Below are 20385 nucleotides of genomic sequence, written 5' to 3'. Positions count from 1 at the left end.
CCCCCCCGCCGCTAACGGAACCAGCTTCCCTCTGGCACCCCGGACCCGGGCTGCTTCCCTCCGGCCGCAGCTTCATCAGGAAGGATGTCCAGAAGGACGTCCGGTCTAATTAGCATATTACCCTTTTATTATGATAGATAAGGCAATCTGTCTGCCTTCAGTCTGGCCACATTTTAGTCCACAGTCCTCCTTATCACCAGAGTAATATTTCTAAAACACAGACTCTTATAGGAGATCCAGATGTTTAAAGCCTTCCTTGCAACCTAGCCAGTTTGGTTCAGTGGAGAGAGTATTGGCCCGAAGACTGAAGGGTCCTGGATTCGATCCCGGTCAAGGGCATGTGCAGGAGGCAACCAATAGATGTGTTTCTCTCACATCGATGTTTTTCTCTCTGTCTCTCCCCTTCCCTTTCACTCTCTAAAAAAAATCAATGGGAAAAAATATCCTCAGGTGAGGATTAACAAAAATTTTTTTTAATTTAAAGCCTTCCTTGCCTCTCCATGAACTATTACATAAAGTCAACATTTCTTCATAATGCCGTTTAGACTGCTCAAGGTTGGCCCAACTAACCTTGCCATTGTCATACCCAGCCCCTTCCCTCTTCATCTCACAGAGATTCTATATGTACTAAGTCAGCCTAAACATTTCTTTCACACGCTAAATAAAAACACCAGGCAGTTTCACTTATATTCTTCCTCAAGCTCACTTCCCCACTATTGGTTAAACAAAAGCACAACCCCAAGCTACCATTAAGTTTCACAATGTTTTTAAAGAGGAGCTTTTTGAAAATAGACCTTGCCTTAACCTTTCATCCACTATTGCAATCTAGTTTCCTTCCCCATCCGGGTAACAAACTGTGCTCTCACAGGTCTCCAATGAGCCCACTACTCTAGCTTTGTCACACAGCACCACTCTGAAGCATTATTGCTGCTGCTGACCACTTCTTTCTTGAAACTCCTTCCATGGCTCTTAATTACCTAAGCTGTGCTTCAGAAACATTTCTACCTAAGTACCTTTGACAACCTAGTTGGAAGAAAGCATCTTTTCTGGTCCATTACACTTTTCCCCTCCTCTATCCAAATGCTTCTTTGAAGACTTTGGAATAGAGCTAGCTATCTCCTGCTCCAATCAGGTCTTGCCATTACCCTGAGCTTTCTTCAATGTACAGATGCACAATTCATCTGACATTCTGGCCTCTTCATTTAAACTTCACTGCCATTCTCCTTCAGTCGCTCACTCCTCATGTCACAGTACCGTAGACCTGCACCATCTAATACGTCAGCCATCAGTCACATGTGGATATTTAATTTTTAATTATAATTAATAAGTAAAATTTTAAAGTAAATTCCTCAGTCATACTAGTCATATTTCCAAATGTTCCAGTAGCTATGGAACAAGCCAGTGCAGATACAGAATACTTGAATGACTGCAGAAAGTTGTCCTGAACAGCACTGCCCTAGACTTGGCATCACAGAGAACTGAAGTAAAGAGTTGATACTGCCAGTTACTGGACATTTTCAATGAGCCAGGCACTATGATAAGCATTTTACATACACTATATTATTTGAAAACAAATTTATATTGAAAGATAACATATACAAAAATCCTAACTGTACAAGCTCAGTGAAGAGAAGCTCTCCTTGTAACCTTTCCTAATTATTAGGCCTGCCCTTACTTCTAACATTACATATTAGTTTTATCTGGCTTTGAACTTTATACAAATGGATTCATACCATGTGTTTTCTTTTGTGTCTGGCTTCTTTCACTCAACATAATGTTTGTAAAAATTCATTGTTGTTGCACATAGCAGTAGTTTGTTCACTTTGTTGCTCTAAATAGTATTCCTTTGTATGAATATCCACAATTTATTTGTAGTCTCCATTGTAGATGGACATGTATGTTGTTTCCAGTTTTAGGTTATTAGAATCATGCTGCTATGACATTCTCCTTCATATATTGTTATACATATGTTTGTATCTCTAAATACAAATCTAGGTGTGAATTTGCTAGGTCATACAGTATGCACATGCCAATTTTAATAGACATTGTCAAACAGTTCTCAAAAGTAGTTGTGCCAATTAAGCTCTAACCAATGGTGTGCAAAAGTTTCAATTGCTCTACATCTTCACTAACACTTTTTTACTTTAGTCATTTCTGGCAGGTGAGCAGTGGTTTCTTATAATGGTTTTAATTTACATTTCCCTGATAAACTAATGAGCTTAAAGTATCTTTTTTTGTTTGTTGGTCATCTGAATACCCTCTTGTGAAATAGTTCAAGTCCATTGCCCAGTCACAAGACTGGACTATCATATTCTAATTATTTGTAGTATTTTTTTCTATAACCTGGTATGAATACTTCACTGGTTATGCATTAGGTAAATATCTTCTCCCACCCTGTTGCCAGCTTTGACTCTCATAATGATGTTCTTTCATTAAGAGTTATTACCTTTAACATAGTACAATGTAATGATTTTATATTTTATGGTTGTGCTTTCTCTGTCTTAAGAAGTCTTTCCCAATCCCAACGCAATGAAAATATTTCCCTATGTTATCTTTTGGAAGTCTTTACATTTGGATATCAGGTTAGAGTAAGTCCTCCAATGTTTTCCTCTTGGCCTTTATAAGTTATAAATCAACATCACCACCATAGTCATAACCAGTTCTCTCTACAAGAGCAGGTGAAAACAAGTAACCATTTCTACTGGAATCTGCTGATTAGAATGCAAAATTCTGGCACTTATAGTCACAAGGGACTGGGTATTTGTATCCTTTTATAAATTTTAGAGTCAGCTGAACAAGTTACACTTACACAGATACACACACACACATACACACACACACACATGCTATGATACTGACCGAGAACAAACTGGGATTACCGTTTATTTAGGTCATTTTTCATTTCAATAATGTTTATACTTTGCTGAGTAGAGGTCTTGCCCACCTTTTGTTAATATTTATTCCTAAGTAACTAAATTGTGTTCTTGGTGCTATGGTAAGTGTACGCTACCTTTAAAAATTCATTTTCTAATTACAAATTGCTGAAATACAATTCATTTTTGTATAGTGACCTTGTATTCAGTGATCTTGCTAAATTCACTTACTAATTCTAATTGTCCATCTACAGATTCTTTTGGATTTTTCTGTATGCTCAATTAAATTGCTATGAATAATAACAGTTTTATTTCTTCGACTCCAATCATCATATCTTATATTTACTTTTCTTGCTTTATTCATTTCCTAGGACAGCCTGGCTTAAGACGGCCACTACAGTGGCAGACAATGTTGAATATAAGTAGCAATAGGGGGCATCCTTGTCTTGTTATTGGTCTTTCTCCCATTGTCCACTGTAGCTATTTAAAAACTTCTCTACTTTCCTTAAACCCCCAACAACATAAGCAGTTATCAGGTAGGAACTCTAAACCTGCTATGAACCTCCCACCTAGAGCCTCACCTGCTCTGTACCCATTCTTGCTTCCTTTCCACCTGTCATAATGGAAAAGAGGCTCCATCCCCTTTCACCTTTCCTTGGGTCTCTTACTTTAACAATTTTCTTTTGTTTTTTTTATTGCTTAAAGTATTACAAAGGGTATTACATGTGTCCTTTTTTTTTTCCCTGCCCTTGACAATCCCCTGGCCTCCCCTACCCCCCAGTGTCTTATGTCCATTGGTTATGCTTATATGCATGCATACAAGTCCTTCGGTTGATCTCTTACCCCCCTCTCTCCTGCCCCCCAACCCTCCCCGGCCTTCCGGCTGCAGTTTGACAATCTGTTTGAGGCAGCTCTGCCTCTGTATCTATTATTGTTCATAGTTTATAATGGTCTTTATTATCCATGAATGAGTGAGATCATGTGGTATTTTTCCTTCATTGACTGGCTTATTTCACTTAGCATAATGCTCTCCAGTTCCATCCATGCCGTCGCAAATGGTAAGAATTCCTTCTTTTTTACAGCAGCATAGTATTCCATCGTGTAGATGTACCACAGTTTTCTAATCCATTCATCTACTGATGGGCACTTAGGCTGTTTCCAGATTTTAGCTATGGTGAATTGTGCTGCTATGAACATATGGGTGCATATATCCTTTCTGATTGGTGTTTCTGGTTTCTTGGGATATATTCCTAGAAGTGGGATCACAGGGTCAAATGGGAGTTCCATTTTTAGTTTTTTGAGGAAACTCCATACTGTCTTCCATAGTGGCTGCACCAGTCTGCATTCCCACCAGCAGTGCATGAGTGTTCCATTTTCTCCACATCCTCTCCAGCACTTGTCGTTTGTTGATTTGTTGATGATAGCCATTCTGACAGGTGTGAGATGGTACCTCATTGTTGTTTTGATTTGCATCTCTCGGATGATTAGTGACTTTGAGCATGTTTTCATATGTCTCTTGGCTTTCTGAATGTCCTCTTTTGAAAGGTGTCTATTTAGATCCTTTGCCCATTTTTTGATTGGATTGTCTATCTTCCTTTTGTTACGTTGTATGAGTTCCCTATAAATTTTGGAGATTAGGCCCCTATCAGATATGACATTGGCAAATATGTTTTCCCACGCAGTGGGTTTTCTTGTTGTTTTGTTGATGGTTTCTTTTGCTGTGCAGAAGCTTTTTATTTTGATGTAGTCCCATTTGTTCATTTTCTCTTTAGTTTCAAGTGCCCTAGGAGCTGTATCAGTGAAGAAATTGCTTCGGCATATGTCTGAGATTTTGTTGCCTTTGGATTCTTCTAGAATTTTTATGGTTTCTCGTCATACATTTAAGTCCTTTATTCATTTTGAGTTTATTTTTGTGTATGGTGTAAGTTGGTGGTCTAGTTTCATTTTCTTGCATATATCTGTCCAATTTTCCCAACACCATTTATTGAAGAGACTATCTTGGCTCCATTGTATGTTCTTGCCTCCTTTGTCAAATATTAATTGAGCATATTGGTTCGGGCCGATTTCTGGGCTCTCTATTCTATTCCATTGATCCATATGTCTGTTCTTGTGCCAGTACCAGGCAGTTTTGAGAACAGTGGCTTTGTAATACAGCTTGATATCTGGTATTGAGATCCCACCTACTTTGTTCTTTCTCAGGATTGCTGCAGCTATTCGGGGTCTTTTTTTATTCCAGATAAATTTTTGGAGAGTTCGTTCTAGAATGTGAAGTATACCGTTGGTATTTTAATGGGAAGTGCGTTGAATTTATAGATTGCTTTGGGTAGTATGGACATTTTAATGATGTTGATTCTACCAATCCATGAACACGGTATGTTCTTCCATCTGTTTATGTCTTCCTCTATCTCTTTTTTCAACGTCCTGTAGTTTTCTGAGTAGAGGTCATTTACCTCTTTAGTTAAGTTTATTCCTAGGTAGCTTAATTTTTTTGGTGCAATGGTAAATGGGATTGTTTTTATAACCTCTCTTTCTGAAAGTTCACTATTGGTGTATAGAAATGCCTCAGATTTCTTGGGGTTAATTTTGTATCCTGCTACACTGCCAAATTCATGTATTAAGTCTAGTAGTTTTTTGATGGAGTCTTTAGGGTTTTGTATGTATAATATCATGTCGTCTGCAAATAAGGACAGTTTTACTTCCTCTTTTCCAATTTGGATGCCTTTTATTTCTTCTTCTTGTCTAATTGCAATGGCTAATACTTCCAGTACTATGTTGAACAGGAGTGGTGAGAGTGGGCATCCCTGTCTTGTTCCTGTTCTTAGGGGAAATGGTGTTAGTTTTTGTCCATTGAGTATGATGTTGGCTGTGGGCCTGTCATCTATGGCTTTTATTATGTTGAGGTATGATCCTTCTACTCCCACCTTGCTGAGAGTTTTTATCAAAAATGGGTGTTGGACTTGCTTTACCAATTTTCAACTTCTCTCTCTTCTTTCTCTCTCTTTCTCTCTCTCTTCTCTCTTCTCTCTCTCTCTCTCTCTCTCTCTCTCTCTCTCCCCCCCCTCCCTCCCTCTCTCTCCATTTCTTTTCCACCAGCTCAAGTTTTTATTCTCTTTCCAACAATCACCACCACCACCACCACAACAATGATCCTTTTCAATTCTATGTCCTCATCTAGCAATTGCCCCACCTCTTGCATTTCCTTCTAGTTAAGATTATTCAGACTTGTCCAGCTTCCTACCCAAAATTTATTTGAACCTCCCATTCCTTGTAGGATATGTAACCAAATCAATGGTTCTTGTTCATCTTCAAATAAAGTGATCATATAACCTGGTTTGGCTGGGACAGTTCCAGATTATGCCTGTTGTCCTGCCATAATAATGAATAGAACCCCCTTCTAGTCTAAAGATGTTCTGGTTTAGGGGACAAGGCCATGCCATAGCCTAGCCTACAAAAGGCCCTCAGTGATTTGCTCCATGCCTACCTCTCACGTCTAGAGATTTACCAACTGTACCAAACAGCCTTCCTCTTCTTTTATCTTAGTTTATACAACTTATTTTTTACATCTGGAAAGCAAAACCCCTACACTAATCCATACGTGGAACAGTATTCTATTGTTTTTGTGTTTTTTTGATTTTTATAAAATGTTTATTCTCTTAAATCCAATGCATTCACAGAGTGTTAACACTTTAAATGTTTATCATTTCCACCAACTGCAGCATTATCTAAGTAAACCAAAATAAGCACTTTATCATAGATATAGTCAATGATTATTAATACTTTTTAAAAAAAGAACCTAAACTTCCCCAAATTTCAGCACAGGTAGTTTAACTGTAGATTTCAGTTCTAGATGATTTAAAAAAATAGTGTGTAGAAATGATTCTTCTTAGTTAAATGTATTATATCATGTTATCAACCAACCAAATCAAAAGCAATTGCCAAGCTGAATAAGTTACAAAGAAATGATAAATCTGGCTTGTACAGAAATGTGCAGTGTTTTCAAAGCTCTGAACAGTTACAAATCTCCACAGCTTAGAGTTGGAAGATGAGTTTTCACAGTAATGTAATTTTAACCTCCATTTACATTCATTTTAATATATTACTAAGATGTTTACTCTATGTCACAATGGTGCTTTCCAGTGTTCACAATTTATAGTTTCAATTTATACAAGTCATTCACTAACATAAGGGACAGTTATTACTGCTACAAACTATCCCTAAAAAAACAAAACCCCACCTTACATAGAACTCTGAAAATGGTATGACTTAAAACAGATTAATCCAACATGATTTTTAATATTTTAGCCATTTTCCATACACCAGCATGTAAACTTGCCTACTTAATATGAGAGCTACAACTTGATTCACTGAGATATTATGTAATAATTTTCTTCGCCCTAGCTGGTTTGGCTCAGTGGATAGAGCGTCGGCCTGCAGACTCAAGGGTCCCAGGTTCGATTCCGGTCAAGGGCATGTACATTGGTTGCGGGCACATCCCCAGTAGGGAGTGTGCAGGAGGCAGCTGATCGATGTTTCTCTCTCATCGATGTTTCTAACTTTCTATCCCTCTCCCTTCCTCTCTGTAAAAAATCAATAAAATATATTTTTAAAAAATGATAATAATAATTTTCTTCAACTACCTTTTTCACCTTAACTCAAAAATCTCCTGACTTGCTTCTGCTTCTGTGAATTTCAAACTGTATTTTTTATTTTATTTTAATTTTTTGGAGAAAGGGAAGAAAGGCAGGTTATGATAAATACACTGTAAATAGAAAAAGTTGCCCCCAAATTAAGCCTTTAAAAATTATTTTTACTTCTACACTATTTAACACTTTAAGAGTCAATTACAATGTTTCATCTTTAACACTAATACAAATAAATTATAGTCTGCTCTACCATCCTGGGATCGAAATTTCTAAATACATGTACAGAAGAGTAAAATACTTCACTGTTCAATTCAGAAATTTAGAACAGTTATATGATTTGACTAGACTGGTCAAGGTGGTTAGAAACATACAATTATGTAGGTGGTTAGTTAAATTTGCTTCTGGGGGTTGGTAGTCAAAGAACAGAGAGTAGCAAATGAAGTAACACAAAACAATTATTTCCTATTTTAGGGGGAGGGGGGAGTCACAGGCCAGTTTAAACCTCTATAGGCCTTTTGACCTACCCCTACTCAGATCTAAGACAGATTTTTCAATGATTTGAATAACCCCCATTCTTTCCGTGAGTATCAAATTGATTGGTAGTCACATCTCCAAGTACAATCAAAAGCTTGTTGAATAAAATATTAGTAAGGTCAAAAGGAGACTACATATCAAACTGGAAAAATAATCTACTCAAGTACATTATTACATTCAGTTTTCAAATAATTTACTAACATGACAACAGATTTGGCTTCAGTCACTCTTGTACACACAACACACCCAAACAGGCACCCCAGCCACTGATCTGCTTTGCAACACAAGGCCATAAAGGCAGAGATGGCATTCTCTAAGCCAAACTTTAGATTTTAAAAAGTAATTTCTAATTTTACAGAAATGCTTCTTCAAAAAATATTTTCTCTCACTCCCTCATCTCCTATACTGAAGGATGTATAATATGTTTTTCCCCCAAGCTAAATCTGAACCCTCAAAATTGATTCCAGGCAGATCTCTGCAAATTAAAATCAAAAACAAAAATAGAAAAATTATATTTTTATATATGTGTGTGTGTGTGTATACACAATGGGGCCTTGACTTACGAGTTTAATTTGTTCCGAGACCAAGCTCATTAAGGAGCTCGTTAACTCAAATTACTCTATCAACTCAATGCAAAAAATCGGCAGAGACAGCTGGTATCTCAAAAAAACTCGTTAGTCGGGACACTCGTAAGTCAAGGCCCCACTGTGTGTGTGTGTGTGTGTGTGTGTGTGTGTGTGTGTGTGTGTGTGTGTGTATTTATACTGATTGGAATCCTCCAGCATTTTAAAATCACTTTAGAGATGAATTTTGGGATTCTACTGCTCACAACTCCAAAATCTGTAATGATTTAAGGATATACTTTCTCTTGTTTCCTTCCTGGTCACCCTCTCCCCTCCATAACAGTTCAATATAGCCACGGCTCAAGTTTAATGGGAAGAGAGAGAAGTTTTTGAACAGTTTTTGTTTGTTGGTTTGTTTGTTTTACTTTGGTGATCTGGGTGGCACATATTGCTCTTTGCCATTACGTCGAGTAACTCCCTGAGGTATGGCCCTGTGACCAAACTGGCGTCTCAGTTCCCTGATTTTTCCAGCTGCTCCCCTGGAAATGGTATTGCCTCGGAAGCCAGAATAATCCTTACTAGCCCTTGCTTCTGGCTTCTCATGTGGTTTCTCAATGGACTTCTCAGGAGCTCCATTCTCTTCATTTTTGGTGGGAGACACTACATTGGAGCGAAGTTCTCGTAGCGGCTGCACAGGAATTGGAGATGGCTCTTTAGGGGGCTTCTGGCACACTTCAGCATAACTTAGCTTTCAGGGTTCCTGTAGGGCCACAGTTACAGCTGCATTTATGTTATTATCACATGGTGAAGCAGTATTTGTCCCTGATGGCTTTGCAGGATTTTGGGAAGAAACTGATATAGTTGTCGAGTTGAGAACATCCTTCTGAACAGTGGAATCCTCCACTAGATCCTTTTCTATATGAGTTGTGCTCAATGCAGGAGGTTCAGCTGTACACAAAGGACCGGTACTTGTATTGAGTTGCTGGGCAGCAGTGCAGTCGGTCTGTTCATCCTCTGCAGGCACTGGGCAACTACCCCCTTGTCTTAACTCTTCATTATCCTTTTCTTTGTAGACACCTTTAACAACATCAGGCATCCTACTCTCCAAAACAAGTTCACCTGGTGTTCTTGATGAACTTCCAGGTAAAGGAGGAAAATTTGAGGCTAATAAGTCAAACTTTGGTGTTGGAGCCTTTGCTTCAGCTGTTGAAGGTTGGGGTCTTGGGATTCTGTCATCTTCTCGTCATCTTCGACCTCTGAAAAGAGTTCTCCTGCCCCTACCATAATCCCCATTCTGTTCAATCAGCAAAGCTGGAGTCTCTTCTGGAAGGTAGCTTTGCTCCTGATGTCCTGTTACTATAGGGTTATGTCGTTCAGTTGGAAAGTTCCTTGAACCAGATCTGTTTACTGGTCCATCCCCCAATGACACAGATCCCTCTGTTGAGTGTTCTGAACCACTTGATGCCCTAAAATGAGGCTTCACGCGATTTTCTTGGAATGGTCGACCCATATTCACAGCAGCAGCAGTTGTTTTATAAGATCCTGGTGAATTAAAACCATTCACAAAACTACTATTTGGAAACGGAGCCAGTGGTGTTTCAAAGTAAGGTGCAGGATTTGGAGACCAAGACTGAGGCACAATACTATAGATGGAGTACTGTTGGTGAGGACTATATACAGGCTGCATAAAGACTGGTGGGCATACTGTGCTTGAGTTTGAATGGGCTGACTATACCTACTAGAATCCATTAATCAAAAACCATTCTTAGCAAAAAACGTATTGATGGCTTTTATCCTTGCCATAATTGGCTTGCCCTGAAATGTTTTAACTTCTCTCAAATATTTAAAAGCCTGTTGTGCATCTGTGTCTGACTGGAAAGTGATATACTAATTGCTATTGTGTGCAAACTCACAGCTTATCACCTTGGGGCAGTTTTCATTCTTTTTTTTTTTAATATATTTTATTGATTTTTTACAGAGAGGAAGGGAGAGAGATAGAGAGTTAGAAACATCGATGGCTTTTATCCTTGCCATAATTGGCTTGCCCTGAAATGTTTTAACTTCTTCTCTCAAATATTTAAAAGCCTGTTGTGCATCTGTGTCTGACTGGAAAGTGATATACTAATTGCTATTGTGTGCAAACTCACAGCTTATCAGCTTGGGGCAGTTTTCATTCTTGAACAAAGCTTTCACTTCCTCTATTGGTGTTGTTTCAGGAATCTCTCTAAGAATCATGATACAACGCTTATGACTTGGTCTCACTTTCTCACCCTTCTCATCAACTTGTACCATGGGAGAAGATCTCAATACTTCAAGAATTATTTCGGGGTCTGTGGTTAGCTTTTTTATTTCTTCCATGTTGGCAACTGTCCAAATTGGAATGAATTGATCACTGTACATTTGAGATATCAGGTAAAGATCCTTTGACAAATTTTCTCGTGAGAAACAGAATTCTAATTGTTTCTTTGGGCATTCTTTTAGGTCTTCTGTAGAAATTGCTGAATTGCTTTCTTCGGAAATGTCATATATTTGGTAACTCTGATCTTCTGGCCCTAAAATCATTCCATTAGTTGATTCTTCAATGCCTGTAGAATTTCTTGTGGTTTCACAAGATGAATACATTACTTCATATTCCTTACATATATCATCTGAAAGCTCTGTATTACCCCCAGGATGAGACCCTGATGTTGCTGCTGTTTCATGTCAAGAGCTTTCAGTTCCATGAGTTACTGGCGTGACATCAGTATTTCCAAGAGGAATTTCTTGCCACACTTTGGCATTAGGATTTAAACCAGTTACTTTAGATGTTACCTGCTCCACGAAGAGCAACATGCCTTCCCGGTTCAACCCAATCGTTCTCGCCGCTGCTACTCCAAATGGCTTACAGGCCCAAGCCCCAAACGCTGGGATAAGGACACTCGCCGACCCAACCACCCAGCAGCGGACCTGGCTCCTCCCCCGCCATCAGCCGCTGAATTCTCCAATATTCTATTGTTAAGCAAAGTTATTTGTATGCCAAACGATCAAAATATCAAAGTTTTTATTTCAGCCTTGCTTTATGATCCATTGTGCCAACAGGGTAGCACTATTCAGGTTCCAGACAGAAAGTAACTGGAGTGGCAGTCTTATGTATGCAACCAGATGAATTTCCTGACTTTCCCTCTTCTCCTTTCTAGTATACACAGAAACATACTACAGACATAAATCATAGTTCTGGTGCCAAATTCAGAAAAATAATTTTTTTCTCATGATTTGGGGGAAAAAACAAAACACCCGGAAGTCTATTTTAGGCTGTTGGCTATTTCAGAGCCAATCTCCCTTTTCAAGAAGAGAAAAGTGGGCTCCTAAACCAATTCCAAAAATGATTTAAAAAAACAAAAACAAAAAAAAGGAATGATGACTCCTCTGGGACATGGATTGCTGACACAGCTCCCAAAAAGAACAGGCACAGGATATAAATAAAAGTAATATATCCCTGCTCTGGAAGAGCACATAGTTGAGAGAAGAGAGGATTCTACAATATAGAAGGAAGAAGGAAAGCTCAAGGTCCAGCCTGCTCACCAAAGATGCTGCTGCATGAAGGACCTGCTTAAGCATCATTCATTGACTCAACAAGTATTTAGTGAACAGTCTAGGCATTGATCCAGGTGACAGTAATAGAGTGGTGAACAATTTGCTTTGCTTTTTTACAGACTTGTATACATTCTTTTGGGTTTTCTTTTGTTTTTATTGATTTGTAGTTCTTTATATATTCTGGATGTCAATCCTTTTTCAGTTGTATGCATTATATATAATATTTTCTCTCCCAGTCAACGGTTGTCTTTCTCTTTAATTGTGGTGTCCTTTTGTTGTTCAAAGGTTTTAAAATTTGAATGTTGTCAAATCTACTAGTCTTTTCTATCATGGTTTGTGCATTAAGACATTCTTCTCTGTCCTGTTATCATAAAGACATTCTTCTATATGTTCTTATTAGTATAAATATTCATTTTATATCATTAATACCTCTGGAATTTATTTTTGTGTACAATATGAGAAAGTAATTTTATTTTTTTCCATATGGGCAGCCAATTGATCCAGTTTCACTTACTGAGTGACAGAACTGATTTGTAATGTGTCATTTACTTTTTTTAAAATATATTTTTATTGATTTCAGAGAGGAAGGGAGAGGGAGAAGCTGCAAAAACAGGCATCTCTGCCTTGCTGCTGATTTTAAAGACAATACTTCTACTATCTCACTATTTAGCACACTGTAGCTTTTAGCAAATATCCTTATCAGGTTAAGAATAGTCTCTTCTATCTCTAGCTTGCTTAATCTTTTTTTTAAATATGCATTCAGTTTTTTTATTATTGTTTAAAGTATTACATATGTCTCCTTTTTCCCGATTAACCCCCCCTCCACAACCACCCCCGCCCAAGACAAGCCCCCACCGCCGCAGTGTCTGTGTCCATTGGTTTTGCTAATATGTGTGCATACAAGTCCTTTGGTTGATCTCTAACCCCCCGCCCCCCGCCTTCTCTCCGAGGTTGGACCGTCTGTACGGTGTTACCTTGTCTCGGGATCTATTTTTGTTCATCAGTTTATGCTGTTCATTATATCCCACATATAAGTGAGGTCATGTGATATTTATCTTTCTCCGACTGGCTTATTTCGCTTAGCATAATGCTCTCCAGTTCCATCCATGCTGTTGCAAATGGTAAAAGTCCTTTCTTGTTTATAGCAACGTAGTATTCCATTCCGTAGATGTACTACAGTTTTTTAATCTACTCATCTGCTGATGGGCACTTAGGTTGTTTCCAAATCTTAGATATTGTAAATTGTGCTGCTATGAACATAGGGGTGCATATATCCTTTCTGATTGGTGTTTCTGGTTTCTTGGGATATAGTCCTAGAAGTGGGATTACTGGGTAAATAGGAGTTACATTTTTAACTTTTTGACAGTGTCTGCACCAGTCTGCATTCCCACCAGCAGTGCACGAGGGCTCCCTTTTCTCCACATCCTCATCAGCACTTGTCATTTGTTGATTTGTTGATGATAGCCATTCTGACAGGTGTGAGATGGTATCTCATTGTTGTTTTGATTTGCATCTCTCCGATGATTAGTGACTGAGCATGTTTTCATACGTCTCTTGGCCTTCTGTATGTCCTCTTTCGAAAAATGTCTATTTAGGTCCTTTGCCCATTTTTTGATTGGATTGTTTATCTTCCTTTTGTTAAGTTGTATGAGTTCCCTGTAAATTTTGGAGATTAAACACTTATCTGAAATAGCATTGGCAAATATATTCTCCCATGCAATGGGCTTTCTTGTTGTTTTGTTGATGGTTTCTTTTGCTGTGCAGAGAAGCCTTTTATTTTGATGTAGTTTCATTTGCTTATTTTATCCTTAGTTTCCATTGCCCTAGGAGCTGTATCAGTAAAGGTAGTGCTACCACATATGTCTGATATTTTGCTGCCAATGGAGTCTTCTAAGATTTTCATCGTTTCCTGTCTTACATTTAAGTCCTTTAACCATTTTGAGTTTATTTTTGTGTATGGTGTAAGTTGGTGATCTAGTTTCATTTTTTTGCATGTATCTGACCAATTTTCCCAGCACCATTTATTGAAGAGACTGTCTTGACTCCATTGTATGCTCTTGCCTCCTTTGTCAAATATTAATTGAACATAATGGCTTGGGTCAATTTCTGGGTTCTCTGCTCTGTTCCATTGGTCTATATGTCTGTTCTTGTCCCAGTACCAGGCAGTTTTGAGAACCGTGGCTTTGTAATATAGCTTGATATCTGGTAGCTTGCTTAATCTTGAATGCATGTTTCATTTTATTCACTGCTGCTTCTGTGTTTATTCAGATGGTCATGTAGTTTTCCTCTTTTAATGCTAACATGGTAAAGTAATTAAGTTTAAAGTTAGCATCCTAGTAGTCCCAGAATAAACTCTATTTGGTCATAGAACTTTTTATTCATTTACTAGAGGCCTGGTGCATGAAATTCATGTACGGGTAGGGTCCCTAGGCAATCAGGGCCGATCTGCGGGGAGACCAGCGGGGCGATCGGGGTACCCTGGCCCCCACCTTGGCTGGCCTGGGACCTGAGGGCAGCTCCTGTGTTGAGTGTCTGCCCCCTGGTGGTCAGTGTGCATCATAGCAACTGGTCAGTCCACCGGTCGTTCTGCTGTTAGGTCGACTTGCATATTAGGCTTTTATTATATAGGATTACTGGGTATGGTATGCTATATTTTGTTTAAGTTTTGACATCTACATTAATAAGTGACTGTCCTAAAATTTTCCTTTGTTATTTTCTTCTTTGTATTTTATCATTATTTTTCTTTTTTCTAATTTTTAAACTAATTTTTAATCTTCTATTTTTATACATTCATTTAAGATTATAAATCATAGCCTTAGATGCAGTTTTAACATGTGGTCCCTTCATTATCATTCAGTTTAAATATTCATAATTTCCATTATGATTTCTACTTCACAATGAATTATTTAGAAGTATGCATGTGAAGTGGTGGTGGCTATTGTTTTGTTAAGGGATTTCTAATTTACTCCATTGTCAAAGAATGTTATCTATGCAATACTGGGGTTTTGGTGTTCTCTTTTTCCATAACAATTTTAATTTTTTTTCTTAAAGTCTGTTATGTCTGAAAGTAATACTGTGTCCTAGCCTTCTTTTGGTTAACATTTTCCTGAAATTTTTTTCATCACTTTCTTTTTATTTAATTTTTAACTTGTAATTATGAAATATTATAAACATTCAGAAAATATAACCCTAATGACATCTATGTACCAATCACAGGGACTCAATAAATGTTTACATCTTGCCCAAAACAGGACATTTTTAGTGTCAAATTCACAAGAATGAGATGACACTTGCATAAAAGCTACTGAATTAACAAAAAGGGCAGAAATTAATAAAGTAATTTTTCATAATGAAATGAGAAGACAATTGACAAAAGCAAATCTAAGGAGATGAGGGGGGAGGACAGTCTTAAGATTTTACGTTAATCTAAAAATAATGCTTTATTGCATCCATTCTAAGATATCAATGATTATAAGATACATCTCAATGCCAGAGATGTTAACATATGAAAAAATAATGTAGAATCAATGAGATAAAGCACCAGCAGAAAAAGTCAGTGCCAAAACTATTAATAATCCATCATGGTACACTGCTAACCTCTCCTGTTATAGACTAAAAGAAAAGAGGACAGTTGACTCATAATCAGTCAACTCTAATGATCAACACGATTGGAAAATAGAGTACCCAGTTTCACTAACCGGTAAAAAAGTGTTACTTTAAATGACATATGGACTAATAGTTTTTGAAAACTCACAATATATTTATCATTAAAACTATGTAGAATATAATTCATCTTATTTGGATGATTCCTAAGGCCCTGTAGAATTCTTCAGAATCTGAGATTCATTTTATCTATGGTAATTATTAATTACAACAGTAACTACCATTGACTAAGAATCTAAGCCCCAGACACTGTGTTTGGATACTTTTTAATATATCAATTAATTTGCTACTCATAATTTCATGATTAAATGACATGACTCCTATTCCAGAGAGATAAAGAAAATGCAGAGCTAAACAGATGAGTTGCCTGAAGTCACAAAGCTAATTATTAGCAAAATCCAGATTGGAATTCCATTTCATATATGGCCTGTTCTTGTCTCTACTCCATACTAGCTCTTTAATGTTATCTCCATTTTTTAGATTTTACCTGTAAATGTCAATATTTTGCTTTTAGCTAGTATGTTGGGAAGGAGGAAAAATCACACCAGGACTTAACCAACATTTTACTTTTCCGTTAAGGCAAGGGCACCATCTAGTGGCACACACTCTGCCACCAATACAATCAAAGGAAGTAGATGGGAAGGAAATGGTTTCTCACTCTTCTGCTTTCCTCAGCTGGTTTTACACTACCTTGCGACAAGTTGGGAATTTTTATGTTAACTCTTCTAGTCAAGAAATAGAGGATCATGGTGACATTAAGGACTGAACAGGGTTTTGGAGACAGGCCCAAGTTCAATCCCAGATTCACCATTTACTGTGTAACCTTGGAAAGTTACTAAAAGTAGCTTGAGTCTCAGCCTCCTCACATGTGAAATGAAGTAACACCATTTACCTAACAGGGTTATCATGAAAATACAAGTGCAAATAATCCAGCACAGTGCCTAATCGTAAGAGCTTCCTCAATTACTACGGTTCCTTTCCCTAGACTCCTTTCATGTAAAATAAAACAACACGGGTGTTTTGTTTTGTTTTGTTTTTAGAAAATATATCATACAACTGGCTTATGTTGTGCTTAAGGTAACTTCCACAGCTCCTTTGTATGTAATCTATAGTAAATACTCTGCAACATTTATTCATTATTTTATAAATATACAAAATCAACAATAAGCAATTTTTGTTGTTACATAACTTACTATGTACCAGGCACTTTTGACAGTGGATGGGGAACTCACTATCGAATGGGGAAATCAGACAAGTTAAAATGTAGGTACTTTCATGGCTATAAGTGACAAATGTTGTGATAAGGCAGAGGAGAGGGTATGTGAATCAGGAATGCTTCACAACAGAACCAACATTTGAAAAGTCTCTTAGAAGATGAGCTCACCAGGGAGGGCAGAGAAAATTCCTGACACAGAAACAATGTCAACTGGAAATATTGGGTGAAGTATATAAGTAATCGTCTAACCATTATACACCTGAAACTAATACAAAATAATACTGCATGTAAACCGTAATTGAAAAATAAAATTAAAAATATGTATCTGAAGATCAATGAGGAATGAAGAAACACAATGAGGGAACATGAAGTATAATGTAGTTGGAATATAGGATGGGATGGTTGGAGAGGTGGGAAGAGATCTATGGTGTGGATCAATGTAAGCTCATTAAGCTCATTTGGACTCTAGATGATAGATGCATATCAATCACCATCACGGTTACATCAACATCCATAGCATGTGTATATATATATATGTTGTATACTAGTGTGAAACCCTATGCAAACATTATTGCTAAGCCTCACAACAACCCTGTGTGGCGGAAAGACTGTTCCATGATGTGGACTCTCAAGTTAGATCAAGCTAGATCCAAGCCAGAACAGAGATGTTTCTCATAATAACTCTCAGAGACTGTTTGAGCAGCCCCTCCCCTATACTGCCTGGTGTGCTAGCTCATGCTGATTCCTGGAACAGGCCGTTGTATCTAAGCATTTCCCCCTTACCTAGGGTGGATCATACCCCAGTACCTCTGTCCATTTGCCCTGTTCTATATACTAGTAAGTAGGGGCCCAGTGCACAAATTCGTGCACCTTGAAAGGACCTGTGGGCCGTGAGGCTGCAGTGGGCACTATTGAGCCTATCTCAAGCCAAGAAAGCAGTTGATTCCAGACTGAGTGGTGACTGAGGTCAATAGCAAGTGCTTAGAAAAGCAATTAAGTCAAGAAGACAGAAGGAAAACCAAAGGAAAGAAATAAAACAGTAAACATTTTCTAAATTCTTTATACTATCACATGTATACCATCATCTGCTCAAAATAAGCCTGTCTCATTCCTATCCTGCAACTTCACCATGCTCCTATCTCAGTGCCAAAATTTGTCCATTAGAATTTAGTTTCTTTCTCAGAGTTATTTCCCATTTCTACCAATTAACTACGGCCAATAAAGGCAATAATATAGTCACATCTTCCAAAGAAAAAATGGCAGAAAGAAAGCAACAGATGACTGAAAAAGAAAAGGTTACCACTAGAAGCTGATTCACCTAGTTATAATAGAGTTGGTTCTTCTTTAGATACAATGGGGTACTAGAAACTATATCCCCAACTCTGCATTCTTTCTTGCCTTTAGCTATTTGGAAACTGAACAAGCAATTAAAAGCAGCATGAAGCTATTAGATCTGCACTGACTAATAGAGTAGCCACTAGCCATAGGTGGCTACTGGGCACCTGAAGGGCAGCTAGTTGAAACTGAGATGTGCCATAATGTAAAGACACCCTGGATTTGGAAGACTTAGTATCTATATATATGAAAGCCTAAGCAACCATTATACCTGAACGACCAGAACGACCGGAACACCAATCACTATAATGCACACGGACCACCAGAGGGCAGACACTCAATGCAGGAGCTGCCCCCTGGTGGTCAGTACGCTCCCACAGCCAACCTCTCATGGCCCCTCTCCCCAGCCCCAGCCAGCTTCCCGTGGCCCCTCCCCCCTGGATAGGCCTCAATCACCAGCCAGGCTAAGGGACCACACCTGTGCACAAATTCATGCACCAGGCCTCTAGTTTAGGAAATAATGCAAAATATCTCATTAATAACTTTTTTACGGATTACATGTTGAAATAATATTCTGGATATTATTTATTTGGCCTAAGCAAATATATTATTAAAATTAATTTCACCTATCTCTTTCTACTTTTTAAATGTGGCTACTGTAAAAATTTTAAAGTATATATGTGGCTCACATATTTCTACTGGATGTTGCTGCTACATCACTGTTGTTAAAGAATGTTGAACAAAAAGAACAAAGAAGCAAAAAGTAGGAATTTTTCATAGTTTTTTCTACTGTTTGCTCTACTACCAACACTATAACTCATTTTCCAACCCCTGTCCTTGATTATAAAACAGAGATGATTAAACAAAAAAATCAGTAGCTACATTAAGTCATGGATACAACATTAAATCATAGGCCAAAAGAGTTTAGCCCTGGTTCTGGTACTGACTAGCAGTTACCCTGGAGAAATCATTTTTTCTCTCTGGCCTTAGTTGCTTACCTAACGAAGCTAAACTAAATTTAGACTTCCGTGATTCTGTCAAAACATTGTTTTTCTTTCTGTCAAAATTGGTTTTCATAAAAATGAGTAAATACTCACTCTGAGTCTAACACATCCTCGGCGAGAGCCTCTCATCATTTTGTCCTTGGACTAAAAGAAAAACAAAAACATTCAATGAATAAAAGTTTAACTGATTATTTTTAGAATCATCTAGGGATTAAGAGACAGAATTTATAGTAATATCCCTCCATTCTCCCCATCCCTCTTCCCCCCAAATCATTTCGAGATAGAAATTAGCAGGTTTAAAATGAAATTGTTTTACAGTCTATACAAATAAACCTAATTATAGGATTTTATGAATACCTTTAATGTAGCATATCATATATATATATAAAGCCAGCGACTGGAACGCTGTAACGACCAGAACGACAGGTCGCTATGACACCCACTGGCCGGCCAACCTCCCGTGGCCCCTCCCCGCAGCTGGCCCTGCTCCCACATGGCCTCTCCCACCCTGATCAAGGACAGGGCAGCTGGCCAACCCCCCTGCGGCCCCTCCCCCTGGCCAGCCCAACCCCAGATCAGCCCCCCCACCCCAATTAGGGGCGGGGCCGGCTGGCCAACTGCCTGTGGCCACTCCCTCTAGCCGACCACGCCCCCTATTGGTCCCCCACCCAATCAGCTTGCAGCCCCTCCCCCCAGCCAGCTCCACCCCGATCGGCACCCCCACTCTGATCAGGGGCAGGGCAGGCCAGCCAACCGCCTGCGGCCCCTCCCCTTGGCTTACCCCGTCCTTGATCAGTCCCCCACACACCAATCAGGGGTGGGGCCAGCAAGCCAACTACCCACAGTCCCTCCCTCCGGCCACTGGCCCCCCAATTGGCCCCCCCTACCCCATTTGGGGGCAGGGCCAGCCAGCCCACAACCCCTCCCCATGGCCAGCCCCACACCGCAATCAGCCCCCACCACCCCGATCGGCCCTCGGCT

General features: G+C 38.7%; 1 protein-coding gene and 1 pseudogene across 10 annotated transcripts in view; both read right to left on the bottom strand.

The window, feature by feature from the left end:
- OSBPL9 (oxysterol binding protein like 9) overlaps positions 1 to 20385 on the bottom strand; it is a 133446-nt gene that overhangs the window by 94992 nt on the left and 18069 nt on the right. For all 10 annotated transcript variants that reach the window (XM_014454589.2, XM_023752768.1, XM_023752765.1 and 7 more), the window contains exon 2: positions 19498 to 19548. In XM_014454589.2, coding sequence (XP_014310075.1) covers positions 19498 to 19548 — 51 coding nt within the window. The remainder of the gene's footprint in view (positions 1 to 19497; positions 19549 to 20385) is intronic.
- LOC102428253 lies at positions 8813 to 12068 on the bottom strand (annotated as a pseudogene).

Source organism: Myotis lucifugus, unplaced genomic scaffold (genome assembly GCF_000147115.1).
Source record: "Myotis lucifugus unplaced genomic scaffold, Myoluc2.0 scaffold_37, whole genome shotgun sequence".
In the NCBI taxonomy this organism is placed as follows: domain Eukaryota; kingdom Metazoa; phylum Chordata; class Mammalia; order Chiroptera; family Vespertilionidae; genus Myotis; species Myotis lucifugus.
The sequence above is the reverse complement of the archived record's forward strand: the minus strand, read 5'-3'. Positions and strand labels throughout refer to the sequence as shown.